The sequence below is a fragment of the Salmo trutta genome, chromosome 2 (genome assembly GCF_901001165.1).
Source record: "Salmo trutta chromosome 2, fSalTru1.1, whole genome shotgun sequence".
Classification (NCBI taxonomy): domain Eukaryota; kingdom Metazoa; phylum Chordata; class Actinopteri; order Salmoniformes; family Salmonidae; genus Salmo; species Salmo trutta.
This window is the reverse complement of record NC_042958.1, coordinates 34973185-35000350: the sequence shown is the minus strand read 5'-3', so window position 1 is coordinate 35000350 and position 27166 is coordinate 34973185. Positions and strand designations below refer to the sequence as shown.

The following is a 27166-nucleotide window of genomic DNA, read 5'->3' as shown; positions in this document are numbered from 1 at the left end:
GTGTAGCTGCGTGAGAGAAAAAAATGATTTAATGCATTTTGAATGTAGGCTGTAACTACCAAATGTGGAATCAGTCAAGGGGTATGAATACTTTCTGAAGGCCTTGTATAAACAGGGGATTAAACCTTTGTAGATTGCCTCAAAACATGTACAGATTCAGGTTATGAATGAAAAATCTTACATATTACATGTTAGATTATTACTATTTTGTCTTTCTTTTTGAGTGGCCTCTCTCTTTTTTATTCAAATGTGAAATAATCAATCAATCATTGCATATCTGCTGTTGCTGATCGATATACAGGACAAGGCTTTCATGCATTGATCAAATCAAACCAAAAAAAGTTTTTTGTTGCTTCATACTGATGATTTACAGTACCAGTCAAAAGTTTGGACACACCTACTCATACAATGGGTTTTCGTTATTTTTACTATTTTCTACATTGTGGAAAAATAGTGAAAACATCAAAACTATGAAATAACACATATGGAATCATGTAGTAACCAAAAAAGTTTCAAACAAATCAAAATACAGTTGGAGTCGGAAGTTTACATACAGTTAGGTTTGAGTCATTAAAACCTCTTAACGATTAGCCCCTTCTTTTTCAATTTTCGCCTAAAATGACAAATCTAACTGCCTGTAGCTCAGAACCTGAAGCATGAATATGCATATTCTTGGTACCATTTGAAAGGAAACACTTTTATGGAAATGTGAAAGGAATGTGGTAGAATTTAACACAATGGATCTTGTAAAAGACAATACAAAGAAAAAACTAACCGTTCTTTGTATTTTTTTGTACCATCATCTTTGAAATGCAAGAGAAAGGCCATAATGTATAATTCCAGCCCAGGTGCAATTTAGATTTTGGCCAGTAGATGGCATCAGTGTATGTGAAAAGTTTTTGACTGATCCAATGAACCATTGCATTTCTGTTAAAAATGTTGTATCAAGACTGCCCAAATGTGCCTAATTTGTTAATTAATAACTTTTCATGTTCAAAATTGTGCACTCTCCTCAAACAATAGAAGGGTATTTTTTCACTGTAATAGCTACTGTAAATTGGACAGTGCAGTTAGATGAACAAGAATGTAAGCTTTCTGCCAATATCAGATATGTCTATGTCCTGGGTAATTTTCTTGTTATTTACAAACTCATGCTAATCGCATTAGCCTACGTTAGCTCAACCGTCCCATGGAAGGGACACCTATCCCAAGGAAGTTTTAATTAAAACAAATTTTTCAACCACTCCACAAATTTCTTTTTAACCTCTCTGGGCTAGGTGGGATGCTTGCATCCCACCTACTCAACAGCCAGTTGAATCCCGTGGCGCGTTATTCAAATACCTTAGAAATGCTATTACTTCAATTTCTCAAACATATGACTATTTTACACCATTTTAAAGACAAGACTCTCGTTAATCTAACCACACTGTCCGATTTCAAAAAGGCTTTATAACGAAAGCAAAACATTAGATTATGTCAGCAGAGTACCCAGCCATAAATAATCAGACACCCATTTTTCAAGCTAGCATATGTCACATAAACCCAAACCACAGCTAAATGCAGCACTAACCTTTGATGATCTTCATCAGATGACAATCTTAGGACATTATGTTATACAATACATGCATGTTTTGTTCAATCATATAATATTCCGACTGGGAAATAGTTTTTTAATACAAAGAGAGCGAAAGTAAAAGCATGGGATCCCCTCATGCACGAGCCTCAGTCTGATGGCCCTCTGATAGAGCACTTGCCAAAAGCGCTAGTGTGTTTCAGCCTGGGCCTGGAATTACGTCATTCAGCTTTTTCCCGGGTTCTGAGAGCCTATGGGAGCCGTAGGAAGTGTCACGTCATGCCAGAGATCCCCTGTTTTTGTTAGAGATGATCAAGGAGGGCAAGAAATGGTCAGACAGGCCACTTCCTGTAATTAATCTTCTCAGGTTTTTGCCTGCCATATGAGTTCTGTTATACTCACAGACACCATTCAAACAGTTTTAAAAACTTTAGGGTGTTTTCCATCCAAAGCCAATAATTATATGCATATTCTAGTTACTGGGCAGGAGTAGTAACCAGATTAAATCGGGTACGTTTTTTATCCGGCCGTGCAAATACTGCCCCCTATCCCCAACAGGTTTTAACAAACTATAGTTTTGGCAAGTCGGTTAGGACATCTACTTTGTGCATGACAAGTAATTTTTCCAACAATTGTTTACAGACAGATTATTTCACTTATAATTCACTGTATCACAATTCCAGTGGGTCAGAAGTTTACATACACTAAGTTGACTGTGCCTTTAAACAGCTTGGACAATTCTAGAAAATGATGTCATGGCTTTAGAAGCTTTTGATAGGCTAATTGACATAATTTGAGTCAATTGGAGGTGTACCTGTGGATGTATTTCAAGGCCTACCTTCAAACTTAGTGCCTCTTTGCTTGACATCTTGGGGAAATCAAAAGAAATCAGCCAAGACCTCAGAAAAACAATTGTAGACCTCCACAAGTTTGGTTCATCCTTGGGAGCAATGCAACCAAATACTAATTGAGTGTATGTAAACTTCTGACCCACTGGGAATGTGATGAAAGAAATAAAAGCTGAAATAAATCATTCTCTCTACTATTATTCTGACATTTCACATTCATTAAATAAAGTGGTGATCCTAACTGACCTAAGACAGGGAATATTTACTAGGATTAAATGTCAGGAATTGTAAAAAAAACTGAGTTTTAATGTATTTGGCTAAGGTGTATGTAAACTTCCGACTTCAACTGTATACTTTATATTTTAGATTCTTCAAAGTAGCCACTCTTTGAAAGCTTTGCACACTCTTGGCATTCTCTCAACCAGCTTCATGAGGAATGCTTTTCCATCAGTCTTGAAGGAGTTCCCACATATGCTGAGCACTTGTTGGCTGCTTTTCCTTCACTGCAGGTCAACTTATCCCAAACCATCTCAACTGGGTTGAGGTTGGGTGATTGTGTAGGCCAGGTCATCTGATGCAGCACTCCATCACTCTCCTTGGTCAAATAGCCCTTACATAGCCCGGAGGTGTGTTTCTGGTCATTTTCCTGTTGAAAACAAATGATAGTCCCACTAAGCGCAAACCAGGTGGGATGGCGTATCGCTGCAGAATGCTGTGGTAGCCATGCTGGTTAAGTGTGCCTTGATTTCTAAATAAATCACTGACAGTGCCACCAGCAAAGCATCCCCACACCATCACACCTCCTCCTCCATGCTACACGGTGGGAACCACACATGCGGAGATCATCCATTCACCTACTCTGCGTCTCACTAAGGCACGGTGGTTGGAACCAAAAATCGCACATTTTGACTCATCAGACCAAAGGACAGATTTCCTCCAGTCAAATGTCCATTGCTCATGTTTCTTGGCCCAAGCAAGTCTCTTCTTCTTATTGGTGTCCTTTAGTAGTGGTTTCTTTGCAGCAAATCGACCATGAAGGCCTGCTTCACTCAGTCTCCTCTGAACAGTTGATGTTGAGATGTGTCTGCTACTTGAACTCTGTGAAGCATTTATTTGGGCTGTAATCTGAGGTGCAGTTAACTCTAATGAACGTATCCTTTGCAGCAGAGGTAACTCTGGGTCTTCCTTTCCTGTGCCGGTCCTCATGAGAGCCAGTTTCATCATAGTGCTTGATGGTTTTTGCGACTGTACTTGAAGAAACTTTCAAAGTTCTTGAAATGTTCTAGATTGACTGACCTTAATGTCTTAAAGTAATGACGGACTGTCGTTTCTCTTTCTTTTCTTTTTTTTTACCAAATAGGACTATCTTCTGTATGCCACCCCTACCTTGTCACAACACAACTGATTGGCTCAAATGCATTAAGAAGGAAATAAATTCCACAAATTAACTTTTAACAAGGCACACCTGTTAATTGAAATGCATTCCGGTGACTACCTCATGAAGCTGGTTGAGCGAATGCCAAGAGTGTGCAAAGCTTCATCAAGGCAAAGTGTGGCTACTTTGAAGAATCTCAAATATAAAATATATTTTGATTTGTTTAACACTTGTTTGGTTACTACATGATTCCATATGTGTTATTTCATAGTTTTGATGTCTTCACTATTATTCTACAATGTATAAAATAAGAAAAATAAAGAAAAATCCTGGAATGAGTATGTGTGTCCAAACCTTTGACTGGTACTGTAGACCAACCGAACAAACAAAATGAAATGTATTTCAACATAAATTGTAGATTGATCTGAGAAATATGCCTTGGGTTACAATAGTAAACACTGTACTATTTACAATTACAAAGAAGTGGATTCTACAGAAAAGTATCTCAATGTGCAATATAACATTCATCTAGTTTCATTATGCATTTCTAATTTTCAAAGGTTTAGTGATATCATAGATGGAATTATTTAGGGTTACACCATCTATTTTGAATTAATCCCCCATTGCACTGAGACCAAAGACCAATCACAATGTTTACTTTGTCAGCATACTAAAATGTTCTCTACCCTGTACCGTGAGAGCTTCTCTGGGTCCCAATGTTCCCAATCTCTCACTCCATTCCCCACCAGCCAAATTATATCTCACCACTTAATGTTGAATCAAACCACTGCATCTCCTATGGCAGTCACCACTTTGAACACACCACCTCAGACCTATATTCACTCAGACAAACACATAGAGGCACACGTAGACACACGCAGAGAAACGCACACACACACACTCCAGAACTCAACCCCTGCTTTATTCATAACTAGTCCATCTATAGAGGTTGAGTGACTGAGCACAGCAACCCACTACTCCACTCTACTGAACATTACTGTAGGACCCAAGGGCTTTCAAGCCTCCTGCACGAGAGCAGCCCTTTCATGACGCCCTATAATATCAGATTATTTTCCAAAACAGTGTTAAAGAGCAGATGGGACGGAGGGGGCTGGACGTGACTACCCCAAATGGCTTTTCCATGCCTACAGACATTTTATCTAAGTCCCACATGTTACCCTATTGTCTACATAATACACTATAAAGGGAATAGGGACTTAGACAGAGTTTTCCCCTGTGGAGAAATGCTGTGTAGTTTGGGCATTCTGGGACATCTGCTTGTTCCACTCTGCCACCTGAAACTGCTAGTGTTTTTATAGCCACTCAGAGTCTGTGTCCCAAATGGCACTCTATTCCTTATTTAGTGCGCTAGTTAGACCAGGGGCCATAGGGCTCTGGTCAAAAGCAGTGTTCTATATAGGGAAAAGGTTGTCATTCAGTAGGCCTGAGCGTTCAGTCTATGTTACACAGAGTGATTGCAACACTTTCAAACTAGCTGGTCTGTGATAAGAAAGCTATTCGTGTTTCTCCAGTAATCACTTGCATCACTAATCTCACACTGATTGCTTTCACCCAACTTGCTCTTAACATGCTTTTTTAGATTGAGAAAAGCAACATTGTGCTGTTGTTGAGATAGGGTGCACTCTACTGCAGAGTGCTGTTACTCTTTCCTCCAGACAAATGAGGTGAAACGAACGATGTAACTCAACAGTGATTGCCTGAACTGAAAATGGAGGTCAGAGGATTCAAATTTCTTCTAAACTGTGACCCTATGTTTTGTTCTGATCTCATTGGAAAATTCTTTAGGAAACGATGACTCGACATTAGAGCCTAAAAAAATCACACAATACCCTAGCAGCCTGTAATTTCTGTAACTATTGTAATTTTGATTGCATTTTAAATAATAAAGAAAGTTGTTTAAATCACATTTCCACTATGTTGTCCACATCTAACCTTAGTTACTGTTGTGACATTGGGGAATGGTACAGCACAAATATAATGAATCATTTAAACTTAAGTAGCAACACAAAAGAGACTGCCCTGGTGGCCATGCCATGCTGCCCCTCTGCAGAGGCGGAAATCCCGGGGGGGACGGGGGGGACACGAACCCCCCATCCTGGGAAAAATATGATTTGTCCCTCCCAATATATCACTGAAACATAACTATGTAATTTAAATAATATTAATAATACACAATGAAAGCAATTGTGCTGATTATAGACACTTAATAGCGCGTTTTTAAGTTTCAAAAGATTGCGACCCCCCCACCCTTTGTCTCACAATGGTTTGATCCACTGCCAGTTCCTTAGTTGGCAAGGTAAGAGAGGGTTCGTGTCTACTGTCTGAAAGGCACTCAATGAACGTAACTGACGTAAGGTTAATCCAGTCAATCACGCACACACACTAGCTGAATATGCAGAGCTAGCGCGCAAATATTAATTATTAAGCTAGTTAATACCTATTCCATTTATGTGGCGTCGTCAAAGATGGAATCTTTGCTATCGTCAATTTATTCCAAGATCAGCATGCAGATGATGTAAGTTAGTGCTTCAAAGTTCCTGTGATAAGGTTAGCGATAAACTGAAGTCCAAACTGAACAGAACTACACTTTCTTCTACCATTGTCTTAAATATATTTAATGGTCTCGTTGCAAAAGCTAAATTGTCGCAAGGGAACTTTTATTTATTTTATTTCACCTTTATTTAACCCGGGTAGCAAAGATTATAGCAAACACCACTGAAACGGAATTGATGCTCGCTAGCTTTGCAAATTCAGCTATTGTTGGAAGCCAGCCAATAGGAAACAAACTATTACAATTACAAAAGGTTGCAGCATATGTTGTGTAAATGGTGAACTCATTCAGCTGTCAACTCTTGTCATTTTAATCCGTTTCACATTTGCTAGCTAACTTTTAGATCGAAGCCCAAATAGAATGATAGAAGATAAGATGATAGAAGCCCATCTCCTACTGTAAATAACCTACACACTGTGTGTGTGTGTAGCCAGCCAGCCAGGTAGAAAAATGGCAGAAAAATAAAAGACGGACATCAGAGTATTTTTCAGTACACCAAAACGCAAAGTAAGAACCCTAGTAGCCTAATATCTCAAAGACTAGTTGATAAAATGTTTATAAGAAAGAAATGAAATTCTAATGGAAATGTTTCACAATGATGTCATTAGGCAGAGCAGGCAACAGATGGCACACAGACAGCAGAGTTGGGGACAGATATGCAGGGACAGACTGGCAGAGACAGGGAGTTTCAGGTAAGTTTGCTGAGTCTTTGTTTGGCAACATTATAAAAGGTTCTCCATTTTTTTGACTTGTAAAATAGGAACATAATTGGAAAATGCCATGGATACCCCCACTCTCAACTTAAACTGGTGACTGAACTAAGATTTGTTAAAGGCAATGGTATTGCTGTTGTGATTAGTTGTGTAGTTTTGGGTACCGGTAGTTAGGAGTACGGCAAACACCTTATTTCTTTGGTTCCTCAATATACATTTACCATATTACAATGTAGGCTATGTGTTACAGCACTACTTTTGGTGTCCCCCTCAGGAATTGCTCTTGAGAAAATGTCATGTAATTGTCCCCTCCAAAGTTGATATCAGATTTTTGCCCCTGCCTCTCGGTTTGTCTCTTATTCTCCTCCCCCTGGCGTGTGTTTTCATTCCCTCCAGCAGAGAGCCTCTTCTTCTTCCCCCTTGGAACTCTGTTGGTTCTTCCTGCTGTGTGAGTGCTGACAGCTCTCCATTTCTCAGCGGGGACAGTATTTTACTGGGCCGTTCCCCATCGATGGCAATGATTCTAGTAAACAAACAAACCACTCAGTGGAGTGTTAGGGTAGCCATTATTTTATCAGCTGTTCATTCTGTTCCTTCTTGCAGCATTGATGTAAAATATGTTTTTAAAAAAGGGAAAAGATGAAATGACTATGGCTGGGTAAAGTAGTGTAGTCTGCTGGATTTAGCCTCTACATCAATGTGTTTTGCATTGCAGTTCAGCCAAAGCAGTGACTGCAATCTCCTCGGAAATTGAGATAAGCGCTAAGAGGAAATATTCTGGTGTCAGTCTGGTATACTCTATATTCTGGTATACTATCATTCAAACACAAAGCTTGGTTCGAATTATTCACTGGCAAACACCCTCCTAGCATCAGCAAAAACTGTCCCATCCAACCCAAATTCACTGTTGACTATTCTATTTCCCTGCTTTTGTGGATTAATAAATGAATGGCGCACACACACACACACACACACACACACACACACACACACACACACACACACACACACACACACACACACACACACAACACACACACACACACACACACACACACACACACACACACACACACACACACACACACACACACACACACACACACACACACACACACACACACACACACACGAGACAGATTGAGAAGGCTTGTAGTAAACATTAGTATTCTGTACCCCCAAGCCACTAGACCCCATAACAGAGATGGGTAATTGAAATATCACAGCACAAACTCAAACAACTCAAAACACCCTGGACCCACTCCAATTCACATACCGCCCTAACAGATCCACAGATGACGCAACCTCTACTGCACTCCCCACCACCCTCTCCCACCTCGACAAGAGGAACACAAGCAAGAATGCTGTTCATTGACAGATCATTGTTTAACACCATAGTGCCCTCTAAGCACATCATTAAGCTAAGGACCCTGGGACTGAACACCACCTTCTGCAACTGGATCCTGGACTTCCTGACGTGCCGCCGCCAGATGGTGAGGGTAGGCAACATCACATCCACCATGCTGACCCTCAACACGGGGGCCCCTCAGGGGTGCGTGCTTGGGACCCCTCAGGGGTGTGTGCTTAGTCCCCTCCTGTACTCCCTGTTCACCCACGACTGTGTGGCCGAGCACGACTCTATCACCTTCATTACGTTTGCTGATGACATGACGGTTGTAAGCCTGATCACCGACAACGATGAGACAGCCTATAGGGAGGTCAGACACCTGGCAGTGTAGTGCCAGGACAATAACCTCTCCGTCAACGCCAGCAAGACTAAGACTTGATCTTAGACTACAGGAATACGAGGGCTGAGCATGCCCCCAGTACATCACTGGGCCAGAGCTCCCTGCCATCCAAGATGTCTCTACACCAGGCGGTGTCAGAGGAAGGGGCCCTAAAAATTGTCAAAGACTCCAGACTCCCAAGTAATAGACTTTTCTCTCTGCTACCGCACAGCAAGCATTACCGATGCAACAAGTTTGGAACCAACGGTACCCTGTAAAGCTTGTACCCCCAAGCCATAAGGCTGCTAAATAGTTAAATAGTTAACCAAATAGCCAAGTGTCATATCTGGAGGAAACCTGGCATCATTCCTATGGTGAAGCATGGTGGTTGCAGTGTCATACTGTGGGATGTTTTTCAATGGCAGGAACTGGGAGACTAGTGATGACTGAGGGAAAGATGAACGGAGCAAAGTGCAGAGAGATCCTTGATGAAAACCTGCTACAGAGTGCTCAGGACCTCAGACTGGGGCAAAGGTTCACCTTCCAACAGGACAACGACCCTAAGCACACAGCCAAGACAATGCAGGAGGGGCTTCCGGACAAGTCTTTGAATGTCTTTGAGTGGCCCAGCCAGAGCCCAGACTTGAACCCAATCAAACATCTCTGGAGAGACCTGAAAATAGCTGTGCAGTGACGCTCCCAATCCAACCTGACAGAGCTTGAGAGGATCTGCAGAGAGAAGAAACTCCCCAAATACAGGGGTGTCAAGCTTGTCACGTCATACCCAAGAAGACTAGGCTGTAATCGCTGCCAAAGGTGCTTCAACAAAGTACTGAGTAAAGGGTCTGAATACTTATGTAAATGTGATATTTCTGGGGTTTCTTTATATAAAATTGGAGTAATTATGGGGTATTGTTGTCACATCCTGACCAGTAAAAGGGGTTATTTGTCATTGTAGTTTGGTCAGGGCGTGGCAGGGTGTTTGTTTTGTGTGTTTTGGTGTTTTTGGTTTAGGTTCTATGTTTTCTATTTCTATTTTTAAATCTAGTTTTCTATTTCTATGTTGGGTTTTTGTTAGGACCTCCAATTAGAGACAGCTGGTTGTCGTCTCTAATTGGAGGCCATATTTAGTTGAGGTTTGTTTCACTTGTGTTTTGTGGGTGGATATTTTTCTGTATAGCCTGGATGCCTTATGGAACTGTCTTTCGTCGTTCGTTTATTTTGTTTAGTGTTTTCTTTAAATAAATTAAGATGAGCACTATACCCGCTGCGCCTTGGTCTGTCCTTTACGACGTTGATGACAATTGTGTGTAGATTGATGAAAAAAGATATACATTTTTAGAATAAGACTAATGTAACAAGATGTGGAAAAAGTCAAGCAATCTGAATACTTTCCAAATGCACTGTATCTACTTCAATTACCTGGTACACCTGCACATCGACTCGGTACTGGTATCCGTGTATATAGCCAAGTTATCGTTACTCATTGTATATTTATTATTGTGTTATCAATTTCTATTATTTCCTCTCTCTCTCTCTCTCTCTGCATTGTTGGAAAGGGCCCATAAGAAAGCATTTCACTGTTGGTCTACAAAGCATGTGACAAATAACATTCGATTTAAAGATTTCAAATGAGCTCGGCAGTCCAGGGTCTGACAGCTAGGCTACACACGGCGCAGCAGCATGTGTGTGTCTACCTGGATGCTTCTCACTGAAGCGGTGATTGACTTTGTAAACAGGAGTTTGTTTTGCTGTTCCTTCTCTGAACGTGACAGATCTTTGGTGTAAATTGAAAGCAGGTTTCATTGAGCAAATGTTGGGAGATTAGAGGGGCTGTTTGACTCTGTCAGCCTGGTAGGCTGACTGGGGAATTCACTGCTGCTACACTTGTTCAAGGAATACAAGTGTGTGTTTTTAGGATTAGCACCAACAGCGATAGACCGGTGGAGTGTGTTAGCCAGGGCCAGGGGGAGTGGACCACACAGAGAGTGGACCACACACACGCATGCACAAACATGCACACACACAATTGTTATCCCATTCTTCCTGACAAACCATGTGGTACAATAAATAACAGCAAGAGCGTACTTGTTTTATAAGCATTTTGTAACCGTCCTCAGGGAAAACAGTAAGAATAGCCAAAAGAAAGAAAACTTCACCAAGCCAGAAAGAAGCCTGTCACCAGAGCGTGATTCAAACAAACACGAGTCTACCCCTGGAGGAATACACCACAAAGGGGTAGAGAGACATGCAGAAGAAAGCATCAGAGACTCTGAAACAATAACATTGTGTCCCTTTCTCCATATCCCACCTCAGGTGGGCCACTGGAGGAGAGCACTGGGGTTTAGGTAACAGTGGGAATGGAGATGGGCACTGCCAAGAGGATTTCTCTATACTGTCAGTGGTTTTGTACTGGCGTCAGTGGTCAGTCCAACAGTGTAGTGTACTATAATATTATACATATAGTATAGTAGTATAACATGCCCGTAAGCATAATAATCTGGTAAAACCAGCCTGGCAACCACCCCTCTAAAATGAGCAGAACAGTAGGTATGGATGGCCCACTGAGTGTTATCAGCAAGTGCACATATGATGTCTTATTGCCATCTAGTGGTAGTGAGTGGTACTCATGGAAAAGAAGTGTATTTGGAATAGTCTCAAGACATCTGCCTTGCCTGCCACAATTTTCAAATGCTACGGTTGCCTAGGGTCTGGTTTGAGACTACATTTGGAATAAGATGCCATTTGAATTCATATGATAGTCTAGATAGATCTACCCAAATGGAGGCCATGTTATTAGCTTTTCAGTAGATTTTTTATCTGTAGCCTTTCAGCTTAAAAGCATCTTCTCCAAATATACAATTATTTGTCATGCCAAGTTTTACATTACTTTGTCACAGTAATTTTGCGGAGAACTTCACAGGATGACTCTTCAACAAATCTCTCTCCAGGTTTAGTGTTGGAATTGACTTCACAGTGTGTTTTGGAGACAAATAGCTCAGAAATACATACACTAACCCCCCGAAATTTGTTGCTGACAGGTGTATAAAATCGAGTACATAGACATGCAATCTCCATAGACAAACATTGGCAGTAGAATGGCCTTACAGAAGAGCTCACTGACCTTCAACGTGGCACCGTCATAAGATAAGTCAGTTAATAAGTCAGTTCGTCACATTTCTGCCCTGCTAGAGCCGCCCCGGTCTAAATGCTGTTATTGTGAAGTGAAAATGTCTAGGAGCAACAACGGCTCAGCCACGAAGTGGTAGGCCACACAAGCTCACAAAACGGGACCGACGAGTGCTGAAGCATGTAGCGCGTAAAAAATTGTCTGTCCTCGGTTGCAACACTCACCGGAGTTCCAAGCAGCCTCTGGAAGCAACGTCAGCAGTTTTTTACACTACTGCTACTCGCTGTTTAATATATATTCATAGTCACTTTATCCGTACCTGTATGTACAATTTACCTCAAGCACATTGACTCGGTACCCGTACCTCCTGTATATAGCCTCATTATTGTTATTTTATTGTTACTTTTTTTCTTTAGTTTATATAGGAAATATTTTTTCTTAAAACTGCATTGTTGGTTAAGGGCTTGTAAGTAAGCATTTCATAGCAACTCCATATTACTGCCCATGATTTTGGCATGAGATGACGAGCAGGTGTCCACATACTTTTGGTCAAGTAGTGTATCATGGTTTCCATAACAACTCAACTTCTCATTAGTCAGCCTGCCTGTTAATTCTGGAGGTATCGCTAATCAGTCATTATTGACTTCAATCACTCTGACAGACACACTCCACATTGACTGATACTCCAAGGGCTCCACTTAACCTCAAAGTCTAAGCAAGGACCACTTAACCTCAAAGTCTAAGCTGTTGGTGGAGGGGTGTCTGGCCTACATCTAGAAGATACAGTGCATTCGGAAAGTACTCAGACTCCTTGTTTTTTTCATCATCAATCTACACGCAATACCCCATAATGACAAAGCAAAAACAGGTTTAGAAATCTTTGCGAATGTATAAAAAAAAATTACAACGAAATTTTACCTTTATATAAGTATTCAGACCATTTACTCAGTACTTTGTTGAAGAACCTTTGACAGATATAACAGCCTCGAGTCTTCTTGGGTATGACGCTACAACCTTGGGACACCTGTATTTGGGGAGTTTCTCCCATTCTTCTCTGCAGATCCTCTCAAGCTCTGTCAGGTTGGATGGGGATTGTCACTGCATAGTTATTTTCAGGTCTCTCCAGAGATGCTAGATTGGGTTCAAGTCCGGGCTCTGACCTGGCCACTCAAAGACATTGAGACTTGTCCCGAAGCCACTACTGCGTTGTCTTGGCTGTGTGCTTAGGGTCGTTGTCCTGTTGGAAGGTGAACCTTCGCCTCAGTCTGAGGTCCTGAACAGGTTTTCATCAAGGATCTCGCTGTACTTGGCTACATTTATCTTTCCCTCGATCCTGACTAGTCTCCCAGTCCATGCCACTGAAAAACATCCCCACAGCATGATGCTGCCACCACCATGCTTCACCGTAGGGATGATGCCAGGTTTCCTCCAGACGTGACGCTTGGCATTCAGGCTTGAGTTCAATCTTGTTTTCATCAGACATGATAATCTTGTTTCTCATGGTCGGAGAGTCCTTCAGGTGCCTTTTGGCAAACTCCAAGTGGATGTCATGTGCCTTTTACTGAGGAGTGGCTTCTGTCTGGCCACTCTACCATAAAGGCCTGATTGGTGGAGTGCTGCAGAGATGGTTGTCCTTCTGGAAGCTTCTCACATCTCCACAGAGGAACTCTGGAGCTCTGTCAGAGTGACCATTGTGTTCTTGGTCACCTCCCTGACCAAGTCCCTTCTACCCCGATTGCTCAGTTTGGCCGGGCGGCGGTTGGTGGTTAAACTTCCTCCATTTAAGAATGATGGAGGCCATTGTGTTCTTAGGGACATTTAATGCTGCAGACCTTTTTTTGGTACCCATCCCCCGATCTGTCCCTCGACACAACACTGTCTCGGAGCTCTGTGGACAATTCCTTAGACCTCATGGCTTGGTTTTTGCTCTGACATGCACTGTCAACTGTGGGACCTTATATAGACAGATGTGTGCCTTTCCAAATCATGCCCAATCAATTGAATTTATCATAGGTGGACACCAAGCAAGTTGTAGAAACATCTCAAGGATGATCAATGGAAACAGGATGCACCTGAGCTCAATTTCATGTCTCATAGCAAAGGGTCTGAATACTTACGTAAATAACGTATGTTTTTTATTCTTAATACATTTGATACAATTTCAAAAAACCGGTTTTCGCAACGTCATTATAAGGTATTGTGTTTAGATTGATAAAAAAATATATATCAATTTTAGAATAACGCCAAACTGTTCGGACCCTACAGACGATTTCTTGAGAAGAGTAAATTTCGGGATGCCTCTTGGTCTCACAAACACCGCTGTAGCTCGGCCACCTCCCACCGCAGATGCAGAAGGCTGACATAAGCTATGCGGTGGATTGACACGCCGCCCATGTAAAAATAAAATAAAAAACATCTATAATTTAAAGCTGCAATGTGTAAAAAAAAGCAAGTCTAAGAAGCGGTAGATCTGTTCTGTGTGTTTTCTATGCTTCCCGTTCTTATGTCGTTTACTTTCGGTTTCGTACACCAGCTTTAAACAGTTTAAAATACAATATTTTTGGATATGGCAAAGATATTTCACAGCGGTTTAAATGGTACAATGATTCTCTACACTATACTTGCTTGTTTCGTCACAAACTGAAATTACGAACTATTCACATTTTTGCAACCAGGAAATGGCGGAGCGATTTATACATAGTGCATCTTTAAAGCTGCAATATGAAACTTTTTGGGTAACCCAACCAAATTCACATAGACATGCGAGTTGTTATACATCTGTCATTCTCATTGAAAGCACATCTAAGAAGCGGAAGATCTGTTCTGTGCGCTATTTCTATGCTTCCTATTCGTAAGTGTCGTTTTTGCATTTTACTCAAAGTTTTGTATACCAGCCTCAAACAGATGAAAATACAATATTTTTGGTTATGTAAAATATATTTCACAGTGGTTTAGATGGTACAATGACTCTCTACACTATACGTGCGTGTTCTGTCACCAACTGAAATTAGACAAACTATTAGAATTTTTTCCAAAAAGGAAATCATGGAGCGATTTTGTTATTATGTTACTTAGATTGACGCAAGGGTTAGTCAAAAGACTAAAGGAAAAGGGATAACCTATACTTGGAAAATTGTACTGAGGAAAATGTTAAAACACGAGCAGGCCCTAAATTTGTAGTCCACACATTGACCAGGAGATGTCAGTCTTGAAACACGCAATCTGCCATCATCAGCATGTGCCTCTGTCTCAATTAGTTATCGGTGATTCCTCGAATCCTATCTCCTTGCCTCCTTAACTGTATTGGAAGAGAAGATCTATGGTCTCAGGAGGAGAGAGCATGCAAGGAATTGAGAAAAGATTGAGAATGAGCCTGTGGCTGTTTTTCATGACCAATGCTGGTACATTTTTGCTTCAGATACTAACAATAACAAAAATACTGCAGGTCAAAAGTTATCTTCCATTTCATCAAAATATGAACTTTATTTAGATACATAAAAAAAATAGACTACAGCAAGACAAAATATAACATCAGTGTGTTCACACAAACAAACAAAACAACATTAATTATATATGGAAACAAAAGACAACTTTAGTTGCATTGACTAGAGAAGACACCTACCACGTATCTATTTTATTGACTCAGAACCCTTACAGCACATGTGCATTCATGAAAGTGTAACTCACAGAATACTATGTAACAGCAATACAAATCACCAATATGAATGTTTGTAAAATAATTTGTATACAATATCAACAGAAAACAGTCAGTGTTATACCCATCATTGGATGCTAGTTAGTGAATGTAGCTACTACTACTAGTATTGATTCTCAGTATAGGAAGCAATTATAAGAGTAAAGTTATATCATAATAATATAATGATGACAATAAAGGACATAATAATAGACATCTTTGCCACAATTATTCACAGTACTAAAAGGGCAACTGAACTTCTTGATTTGGCTTCAATTTAGATTTGGTTCATTTAAGAAATGCTTAGCAGCCACGACTGAATTCAAACCTGAGTTGGTTTCGGGGTGTGGATTGATGTGGGTGTCTCGTGTGTTTGCAGGTGGGAAGAGAGACAAATTATTTCATCAATTACTGTAGCTTCAGCTGGTTGGTGTGCGACAGCGGCAAAAATTGGTTTGACTTTGGATAGCCTACCTCTGGGGATAGTTAGGGACCGTCAATATATTACAATGTAAATGGGACATTATTTTCATGTTGCACATCTTTTAGTTGTCTGAAATTCATTCAATATTTGTATATGCATTTCTACAATTTCATTAACTTAAAAAAAAAAAATTGTCCCATGTACATTGTGTAATTTACTGATGATCAGTCACTAGCCCCATAAGAATATCAAATGTCAAACCAAATTGAGGATTGGCATTATGATGGGGTCGTATGCAGCTGTGCTCAGAATTGATGATTATTTGGGTGCTGCCAGCTATAGGCATGTGGGATGGATTAATATAAACCCAACCCACAGATATAGGCAATTTTCTAAACAAGAAACCTATTCAATACTATCATCATGGACCACATTGCAATACTGCAACAGATTAGTTAGGAATTAAACATAAAATTACTAATCTGAATAATTAAGAGACCGCACTCAGAGGGTTATGGAAGCAGCATATAGCTGCCACAAAATTATAATATTAAAATGCAAAGTGCTATTGATTTATCATTATCCAATTTGCATTTAAAACACATTTTCAGCAGCTATTCCCTTGCAAAGAAGGTAGGGTTTGATGCATACAAATACATGAGCCTGATAAATAAAAATGCACATTTATCATTTCACACCCATATACAAAACCCAGACAACGATATGTATATTATCTACTAGTAGAATAAAACAGTACCTGCACTTCAAGTGCTTGATAAAACACTATACACTTTTTTGGTCACAATTGGGGTAGCTTTTAACAAACTTTTTCCTGAACATTAACATTTATTAAAAATGTAAAAAACATAAGTGTAATCTAGCGTGTACTGTACACATTTGGTTAAGGGACTTCCTCGTCTCTGTCCCAGCCTGAGACTTGTCATGTACAGTAGTTTTCCCATGATCCTCACTTCATGAAGAAAAGGGTAGATATACAGGGCCTATATTGGTACACAATTGACATCTAAAGTCATGTTTTTTTCAATCCTGTATAAATGTACAGTAACAGTCAAGTTTGGACACACCTACTCATTCCAGGGTTTTTCTTTATTTTTACTATGTTCTACATCGTAGAATAATAGTGAAGACATCAAAACTATGAAATAACACATATGGAACCATGTAGTAACCAAAAAAAAGTGTTAAATCAAAATATACTTAATATTTTAGATTCTTCAAAGTAGCCACCTTATGCCTTGACAGCTTTGCAAACTCTTGCATTCTTTCAACCTCTCCTTCTATCCCTTAAACAGCCTGTGTTTGGGCCACTGTCCTGTTGAAAAACAAATGATAGTCCCACTAAACACGAACCAGATGGGATGGTATATCGCAGCATGGTATCCATGCTGGTTAAGTGTGCCTTGAATTCTAAATAAATCACTGGCAGTGTCACCAGCAAGCATCCCCACCCCATCACACCTCCATGCTTCACGGTGGGAACCTTATCCTATCCTAATGAACCTATCCTCTGCAGCAGAGGTAACTCTGGTTCTTCCTTTCCTGTGGCGGTTCTCATGAGAGCCAGTTTCATCATAGCGCTTGATGGTTTTTGAGACTGCACATGAAGAAACATTTCAAAGTTCTTGAAATGTTCCAGATTGACTGACCTTAATGTCTTAAAGTAATGATGGACTGATGTTTCTCTTTGCTTATTTGAGCTGTTCTTACCATAATATGGACTTGGTCTTTTACCAAATAGGGCTACCTTCTGTATACCGTCACAACACAACTGACTGGCTCAAACACATTAAGGAGGAAAGAAATTCCAGAAATTAACTTTAAACAAGGAACACCTGTTAACTGAAATGCATTTCAGGTGACTACCTCATGAAGCTGGTTGAGAGAATGCCAAGAGTGTGCAAAGCTGTCATCAAGGCAAAGGGTGGCTACTTTGAAGAATCTCAAATATATTTTCATTTGTTTAACACTTTTTTGGTTATTACATTATTCCATGTGTTATTTCATAGTTTAGTTTTGATGTCTTCACTATCATTCTACAATGTAGAAAATAGTAAAAATAAAGGATAACCCTAGAATGAGTTGGTGTGTCCAAACTTTTGACTGGTACTGTATGCGATTTGCTTCTTACTTCATGTGCAAATCGGATACAATAAAATCCCCAAATATATACATTGCCTCAGAACTGACATAGGTACGAGGTAGGCCTAACAGTCTCAAAAAGCAAGAACAGCATCATCAGGGATCTCGTTAGAGTTCAGAAATCTAGTCATTAATCAGAAAATAGCTTCATTTTCATCAGATGACAACATAAGTGAAACGCTATTTGGCTAGCAGCCACATAATTTTCTTAGGTTTTGCTTGAAGTTAATCTTACATTTGATCAGAGAAAAGTAGGCTACACCAATAAATGTACTGAAGAAAAGTAGCTACACATCAGTCAGAGTGCGGTCTTCTGATAGAATGCCCGTTCGTGAATTCTCATTGGAGTGTACAATTGCAACTGAAGCAAAAAAAGAAGCCTGATGCCGAGCAGCAATAACAAGAAGCATTTTAGATCTGTGTTTAAAAAATGCAGCAAGATATTTATGTTTTTTATTTTCTTTCTCCTGTGTGAAAAACGCAGAATTCTGCATTAACGGGCATTAATCATGTTAGCCTACATCCAGTTACAGATAACTATTATATATACTGCTCAAAAAAATAAAGGGAACACTTAAACAACACAATGTAACTCCAAGTCAATCACACTTCTGTGAAATCAAACTTAGGAAGCAACACTGATTGACAATACATTTCACATGCTGTTGTGCAAATGGAAAAGACAACAGGTGGAAATTATAGGCAATTAGCAAGACACCCCCAATAAAGGAGTGGTTCTGCAGGTGGTAACCACAGACCACTTCTCAGTTCCTATGCTTCCTGGCTGATGTTTTGGTCACTTTTGAATGCTGGCGGTGCTTTCACTCTAGTGGTAGCATGAGACGGAGTCTACAACCCACACAAGTAGCTCAGGTAGTGCAGCTCATCCAGGATGGCACATCAATGCGAGCTGTGGCAAGAAGGTTTGCTGTGTCTGTCAGCGTAGTGTCCAAAGCATGGAGGCGCTACCAGGAGACAGGCCAGTACATCAGGAGACGTGGAGGAGGCCGTAGGAGGGCAACAACCCAGCAGCAGGACCGCTACCTCCGCCTTTGCGCAAGGAGGAGCAGGAGGAGCACTGCCAGAGCCCTGCAAAATGACCTCCAGCAGGCCACAAATGTGCATGTGTCTGCTCAAACGATCAGAAACAGACTCCATGAGGGTGGTATGAGGGCCCGACGTCCACAGGTGGGGGTTGTGCTTACAGCCCAACACCGTGCAGGACGTTTGGCATTTGCCAGAGAACACCAAGATTGGCAAATTCGCCACTTGCGCCCTGTGCTCTTCACAGATGAAAGCAGGTTCACACTGAGCACATGTGACAGACGTGGAGAACGTTCTGCTGCCTGCAACATCCTCCAGCATGACCGGTTTGGCGGTGGGTCAGTCATGGTGTGGGGTGGCATTTCTTTGGGGGGGCCGCACAGCCCTCCATGTGCTCGCCAGAGGTAGCCTGACTGTCATTAGGTACCGTGATGAGATCCTCAGACCCCTTGTGAGACCATATGCTGGTGCGGTTGGCCCTGGGTTCCTCCTAATGCAAGACAATGCTAGACCTTATGTGGCTGGAGTGTGTCAGCAGTTACTGTAAGAGGAAGGCTTTGATGCTATGGACTGGCCCGCCCGTTCCCCAGACCTGAATCCAATTGAGCACATCTGGGATGTCTCGCTCCTTCCACCAACGCCACGTTGCACCACAGACTGTCCAGGAGTTGGCGGATGCTTTAGTCCAGGTCTGGGAGGAGATCCCTCAGGAGACCATCCGCCACCTCATCAGGAGCATGCCCAGGCGTTGTAGGGAGGTCATACAGGCACGTGGAGGCCACACACACTACTGAGCCTCATTTTAAGGACATTACATCAAAGTTGGATCAGCCTGTAGTATGGTTTTCCACTTTAAATTTGAGTGTGACTCCAAATCCAGACCTCCATGGTTTGATAAATTGGATTTCCATTGATTATTTTTGTGTGATTTTGTTGTCAGCACATTCAACTATGTAAAGAAAAAAGTATTTAATAACATTATTTCATTCATTCAGATCTAGGATGTGTTATTTTAGTGTTCCCTTTATTTTTTTGAGCAGTGTATATTAATGGGAGAGAGGTTAAGTCTTAAAGGTTTAAAAGAATCTGGGCCTGTATTCATAAAGCATCTCCGAGTAGGAGTACTGATCTAGGATCAAGACCCCCCCGTCTCATTCATTATGATCTAAAAAGGGAACTGATCGTAGATCAACATTCCTACTCTGAGATGCTTTATGAATACTGGCCCTGAGGTTGGGGTAACGTATGGACATAGAGCTCTCAAATCAGTACTGTGGTGGCTCACCAGCTCTCCTTCAGTCAGTCAGTCAGTCCATCCACTGAATCTGAAAATGGACACATAATAACAGACAAGGATTACTTAAGATGTACAGTACCAGTCAAAAGTTAGGACACACACATTCAAGGGTTTTTCTTAATTTTTTTTACTATTTTCGCCATTTTTACCTTCTGAATGCGTTTGAGCCAATAAGATGTGTTGTGACAAGGTAGGAGTGGTATACAGAAGATAGCCCTATTTGGTAAAAGACCAAGTCCATAATATGGCAAGAACAGCTCAAATAAGCAAAAAGAAACGACAGTCAATAATTACTTTAAGACATGACGGTCAATCAAAATTTCAAGAACTTTTAAAGTTTCTTCAAGTGCAGTCACAAAAACCATCAAGCGCTATGATGAAACTGGCTCTCATGAGAACCGCCACAGGAAAGGAAGAACCAGAGTTACCTCTGCTGAAGGAGGATAAGTTCATTAGAGTTACCAGCCTCAGAAATTGCTGCCGAAATAAATGCTTCACTGAGGTCAAGTAACAGACACATCTCAACATCAACTGTTCAGAGGAGACTGTGTGAATCAGGCCTTCATGGTCGAATTGCTGCAAAGAAACCACTACTAAAGGACACCAATAAGAAGAAGAGACTTGTTTGGGACAACACACGCAATGGACATTAGACCGGTGGAAATCTGTCCTTTGGTCTGATGAGTCCAAATTTGAGATTTTTGATTCCAACCGCCATGTCTTTGTGAGACGCAGTGTTGGTGAACAGATGATCTCCGCATGTGTGTTTCTCACCGTGAAGCATGGAGGTGTAATGGTGTGGGAGTGCTTTGCTGGTGACAGTGTCAGTGATTTATTTAGAATTCAAGGCACACTTAACCAGCATGGCTACCACAGCATTCTGCAGTGATACACCATCCCATCTGGTTTGCGCTTAGTGGGACTATCATTTGTTTTTCGACAGGACAACGTCCCAACACACCTCCAGGTTATGTAAGGGCTATTTGACTAAGAAGGAGAATGATGAAGTTCTACATCCGATGACCTGGCCTCCACAATCACCTGACCTCAACCCAATTGAGATGGTTTGAGATGAGTTGGACTGCAGAGTGAAGGAAAAGCAGCCAACAAGTGCTCAGCATATGTGGGAACTCCTCCTTGGAAAAGCATTCTAGGTAAAGCTGGTTGAAAGAATGCCAAGAGTGTGCAAAGCTGTCAAGGCAAAGGGTGGCTTAACACTTTTTTGGTTACTACATGATTCCATATCTGTTATGTCGTAGTTTTGATGTCTTCACTATTATTCTACAATGTAGAAAATTGTCAAAATAAAGAAAAACCCTGGAATGAGTAGGTGTGTCCAAACTTTTGACTGGTACTGTATATGTAATATCTAGTGATGCACCGATATCACATTTTTGGCCCATAACAATATTTTCCTTGCCAAAAAAACCCGATACCGATATTTGAAATTTTAGCGGCCTTTAAAGCATTCTAGTACGGCGCGCAATTGGCCCAGCGTCGTCCGGGCCGTCATTGTAAATAAGAATTTGTTCTTAACTAACTTGCCTAGTTAAATAAAGGTTACACACACACACACACACACACACACACACACACACACACACACACACACCACTGACCACTGACCACTGACCAAAAAGTTATTTTGTTGGCATTTACATACGTCCCCATTACCAGCAAAACATAATCAAAACCTATTTCTTTCACTTACTTGCTGTGCTGTTTCGTTGTTGATTTGTTCAGTCGTTTCATTCTCAACCAGGATTTCTATGGAATGTCGTTTGGGTCTTTGCTTGTCAACAAAAGATACGTCAAATAACACTATTTGAGTGTCAAATAAGCAAGCAAGTTAACTATATAGCTAGGTGTCATCATCTAAAATAACCCTAATTTATAAGACAGTTCTTATTTGAATAATGGTGGTCGGACCCATCTATGTGAAGCTAGCCTCAATAAGGATTAGCCACAATAGTGGACTTTGCGGTTAGCCTTCAAAATAAAAGTATGGCATAATTCTACTATTTGTATTCATTTGCAGCACTGTCAATGTCAGTTTTATTTTGAAGGCAAACGGCAAATTCCACTATTGTGCCTAATCATTATTTTGGCTAGCTTCACAACACATAACCCGGTCGAGCCTCACTAGCCATATGAAGCTAGCTGGCTGCTTATAACGTTAGCTTTGGGCAATAGGGTTAAGTAGCTGACTAGCTATTTATTTTTATGAACTGAAGTTCAATTTCAATAGGCGAACAAAAAGTGGCAACCTAGCTAATACTTACTCACAAGGGTTCCTAAACCATTGCTAAGAATAATGAAAATGACTGCAGTTTCTACTCGTCATTGTTTTCAGGCTGGTTGTATTGGTGCTAGCTAGGTACCAAGCTAAAGCTAGCTACCCCAGAAGTTGCGGTCGAACAAATTATGCTTTATTACCAATGCGCTATTGTAAACACATCGTTCGTGGCCGGTATTTGCTTGTTTGCAGACTTTTTTGTACAGCTTTGACAGTGCTACTGTATCTTTTTTGACACGCAAAGACCCAAACGGCGTCCATAGTATGTATGTCGTGAAGCTAATAGCAGTGACGCTGTTACTGTGTAACTCCGGTAGGTCAATATCTGAAAAATAGCGCACTTGGTAGTGTGTACCGGTGCCCGACCAGTCTGCAAAAGCCAACATCACCCATGACAGAGAACGTTTGATTGTCAAGGGCAATGAATTCCATTATCTTGGCTTTAATGGATTTTGCCTTTGAGTTGTCTACTTGAAATTTTCTTACTCTTTCAAATGACTGCTCAACTTGTTGACTGCTCAATCCACACAGCAGACATTGTGTGAGCTAGGTTAGGAATGCTGTGTTGAACAAGTAGTGCAAAATTTTACGTGTAGCTATTACGTCATATTACGTTATATAGGGACGCACTGTAGCTTTGACATCGGTTTTTAACCTCTTGACGGTCGCCTAGGTTAAGGGGCGCCACAGCGCATTTTGAAAAAAATTAGTGCCCATTTTAAACGGCCTACTACTCAAACTCAGAAGCTAGGATATGCATATAATTAATACTTGTGGCTAGAAAACACCCTAAAGTTTCTAAAACTGTTTGAATGGTGTCTGTGAGTATAACAGAACTCATATGGCAGTCAAAACTCCGAGACAGATCGAAACAGGAAGTGGAATTCTGAATTGCGGACTCAACTTCATCACATTGCCTATTAATCACACCGTGAGCTATGGTTCATTGAGCACTTCCTATTGCTTCCACTAGATGTCCCCAGTCTTTACAAAGTGATTTGAGCCTTCTACTGTGAAAACTGACAGAATGACACGCTGTGGAACGTGGTCACACGGAGAGGGCCATCACCATTATGACGCCGGCGCCCCTAGCTACCCTCCCCTTTCGAAACGTTTTGAAACACAATGCAATCGTCCCCCTCGAATCTTATTGGAGCTCTAGTTGAAAAACGCCCTAAAGATTTGTTATACAACGTTTGACGTTTCAACGAACCTAAATAAGAAAAAAAAGCATTTTGTTGAAAGAGTAGCCCCGCGCACGTCGGAACTTTTGGTGCAGCCTTCAGAACGCGCTAACAACAACAAGCTAATGGAACATAAAGGATGAACTTTTTCAAACGAAAATACATTTGTTGTGGACCTGGGATTCCTGGAAGTGCCTAAGAATGAAGATAATCAAAGGTAAGGGATTATTGACAATAGTATACAAGACTAGATTTGATATGCGATTGTTCCAAGATGGCGCTGACCAGTATTGCTAGCCTATTGTTCTGAGTATCGCATCCCCTTTTATCGCAAAGTGTGATTACCCAGTAAAGTTATTTTTAAATCTGGCATTACAGGTGCTTTGAAGAGATATTCATCTATAAATCTTAGAATGACAATATTACATTTTAAAAATGTTTTCGAATAGTAATTTAGTAAATTGTAGCGTTAAACTTGATATCGGGCCGATACCAATGTTGGCATTTTTAGCTAATATCAGCCGATTCCGATATGTTCACCGATATATCGTGCATCCCTAGTAATATCATTGGTATAACTATCATTGTCTTCACGTGTATGTGAAACTATCTTGTTAAAGACTTGTTCATTGAAGTGTTGATATTACTATAGAGGAATATTGCCTTGTCCTGGACAATCATCATGGATTCTTCTCTATTCCCACGCAGCAGACATGAGATAAGAGGAGAGATGGTTAGCAAAGAAAAAGTGGAAGGAAAATGAAGGAAGAAATGTAAGGAGGGGTTGAGGGGAGATGATGAGTCCCAAGAAGTGGGACTAATTCCACACTACTTGTTACAATGTACATAACTACCACATGAGTAATTCAAATACAGTTACCCTAAGTGGAATAATACAACAGTAATGCAAGTACTAGTTTTGCAGAGAAGAGCAAGGATTATACATTTCACCCCGTGTGAGGTTTAGCCTATGATACTGCTGTTACCTGGTACAAGACTATATCTGAGTTGTCAGTAAAGCTGTCACTCACTGTGGGGCGGATCCATGTCCATTTTGGCCAATCCACTGGCAGAATTCACTTTAGGCCTTGCCCCAAGCTCCCGGTTCTGGGTTTGGTTCTGATTCTGGTCCAGAGGTTTCTTCTCCTCCACCTCCTCTGGGTTATAGATGCCCTCCTCTGCCACCACCTTCTCTATCTTCTCCATAAGCTGCCGCAGCTGGGGGTGCTCCCCAAATATGTAGTTGCTGATGACAAAGTACCGCATCTTGCACTTTTCCAGCACCCACTGCAGATCCTTCCCCTCTCGCTTGATGTGCCTCTCGATGGACATGTTCGTCAGGACATCTGCCCAGGTGAACACCACGATGGTATGCCTCCACACGCGCTCCCCGAACAGAGCCAGGTGCTCCTCGATGCGGGCCCGGTCCACCTCGGTAAACATGCCCACAGGGATGACCAGCAAGAAAGCGTGGGGGCCCAGTGGCCCGCACATGGAGGCGCCCCGCACCATCTCCTGCTGGTAGACTGGTGGCGTGGACTGAGTCGAGAACCAGCCCGGCGTGTCTATTACCGTCACCTGGCGCCCCTCCACCTCAGTCTGACGCTTGACGCAGAATTCAGCCGCACGCTCCAGGCGGAACTCCTCACGGCCCAGTATGGTGTTGCCTGTCAGGCTCTTCCCAGGCCACCTCCAGCCCAACAGCACCAGCCTCAAATCATTTAGATGGTTGGCTTCCCGGGCTACTGCCGCCAGCCTCTTCTCTTCCTCCTCTGGGTCAGGGGCATCTTCTCCTGGGAGTACAAACATCACAAATCATTAGCAAGGACTTTTTAGCTAATACTGTTTTAGTCCGTTTCTGCAATTACATGGTGATAAGGGAAGCTTGAAGCAACAAGCCATACCTCCACTTTAGCATGTTTATCAGTAATTACATATCAAAGCTTTTCCTCTGTATAGACAATATTGGCAACGATGTTCGTTGCTAACTAAATAGATAGACTAGTTACACTGACATGCCAATTAAGGTCACACTACTGGCAACATTTTTATAGGCTAGAAACTTTACAACTACACCGTCAGTGAACCACGCAGTTTAGCTACAGAATCTTTAGTTGGTGGTGCATAATCATTTTTAATCAAGTTCAAATCCTTTATAGAATTTTAAAAAATAAAGCCAGTGTATAAACGAGTCATAGCCTGCCTTTCTGCATCGCGATTAATGAGTAGTTAGTTACTGTATCACTTTCATTCGTTCGTTAGTGTCAACATTCAAATTCAGCCAGCTCATCTCCTGTGTGGCTATGGTTGAAACCGGATCTTGCCCTGTATCAGCCGAGTTATTCTAACATTTGACTCATAGTGTCCCGGTCTGAAGCAGTAAACTAGCTAGCTAAGTGCAACTGGCAAGTGAAACGTGTCACGTTCGGCTCAGAGTTAGCAAAACTGCATAGCTAACCAAACTAGCTAGCTACTGTAGCTAACGTTATTTAGCTTACGTTAGCGATGTTGTTACTGTTAACCTTCAGTGAACTATCGATAACCTTATCTTAATACGTGAGTTGTATCGATTTACTTGAGACACCGTTTGTCTTTTAGAAGACCCACCTGTTGGTTGCACTACTTTCTCCGATTCCATGTCGCTGTTTAGTTATTCCAAAGCTTAATCACAGCTAGATGAGACAGATATTTCACCGGATGTAAAAATGTGAGACATCCGGTTGGCGTTTCCTCTCACTACCAAATATGGTAGTGAGAGAATGTCCGTTTGCCGGCAGTGGGAGAAGATTGAGCTAGATGGATTTTGGCTGACATTCTGCTAATTTTCTCATCAATGAAACATTTGATCTACATACAGTTTTCTGTTTCCAAAACTAGAATCTATAACAAACAGAGTGCACTAAGTTTGGTAGACTTGACTTACCTAATTGTTTATAGAGATTACTTTGTTTAGGACGATTGCACTAGATAGTGAGCGTTTTCCTAATGAACGTCATATTGTACGGCTCAAATGGTCTTCAACCTCTTCTTGGCGGTAGCTAGCTTGTCCCAAGTAGATATCTAGCTGTCTAGCTAATTCACAAAAAAAACCTTACTTGCCTTAAATAGCTAGAAATCGATTTCTTTGCC

The 27166-nt window shown here is 41.2% G+C and overlaps 1 protein-coding gene across 2 annotated transcripts; it reads right to left on the bottom strand.

Moving 5' to 3' along the window:
* Positions 1–20192: 20192 nt before the first annotated feature.
* On the bottom strand, positions 20193–26737 carry LOC115154446 (GTPase IMAP family member 4). Of its 2 annotated transcripts, XM_029700681.1 has the most exons (4): positions 26645–26737; positions 25069–25830; positions 20546–20585; positions 20193–20209 (listed from the first exon to the last, which is right to left on the bottom strand). In XM_029700681.1, exons 1-3 carry the CDS (start codon positions 26673–26675, stop codon positions 20560–20562), a joined length of 819 nt encoding a protein of 272 aa, XP_029556541.1. In that variant the 5' UTR covers positions 26676–26737; the 3' UTR covers positions 20193–20209; positions 20546–20559. The 2 variants fall into 2 exon arrangements, with proteins under 2 accessions (XP_029556541.1, XP_029556531.1); XM_029700671.1 differs by lacking the exon at positions 20193–20209 and having other exon boundaries at positions 20288–20585.
* Between the last annotated feature and the right edge of the window lie 429 nt (positions 26738–27166).

Excerpts from the sequence above, each read along its gene's own strand:
- LOC115154446 (XM_029700681.1), bottom strand. The coding sequence starts at position 26,675 with ATGGAATCGGAGAAAGTAGTGCAACCAACAG. Across the intron at positions 25,831-26,644 it reads GAAAGTAGTGCAACCAACAG|GAGAAGATGCCCCTGACCCA; the intron begins GTGGGTCTTCTA and ends TTGTACTCCCAG. Across the intron at positions 20,586-25,068 it reads GGACATGGATCCGCCCCACA|ATTCAGTGGATGGACTGACT; the intron begins GTGAGTGACAGC and ends GTCCATTTTCAG.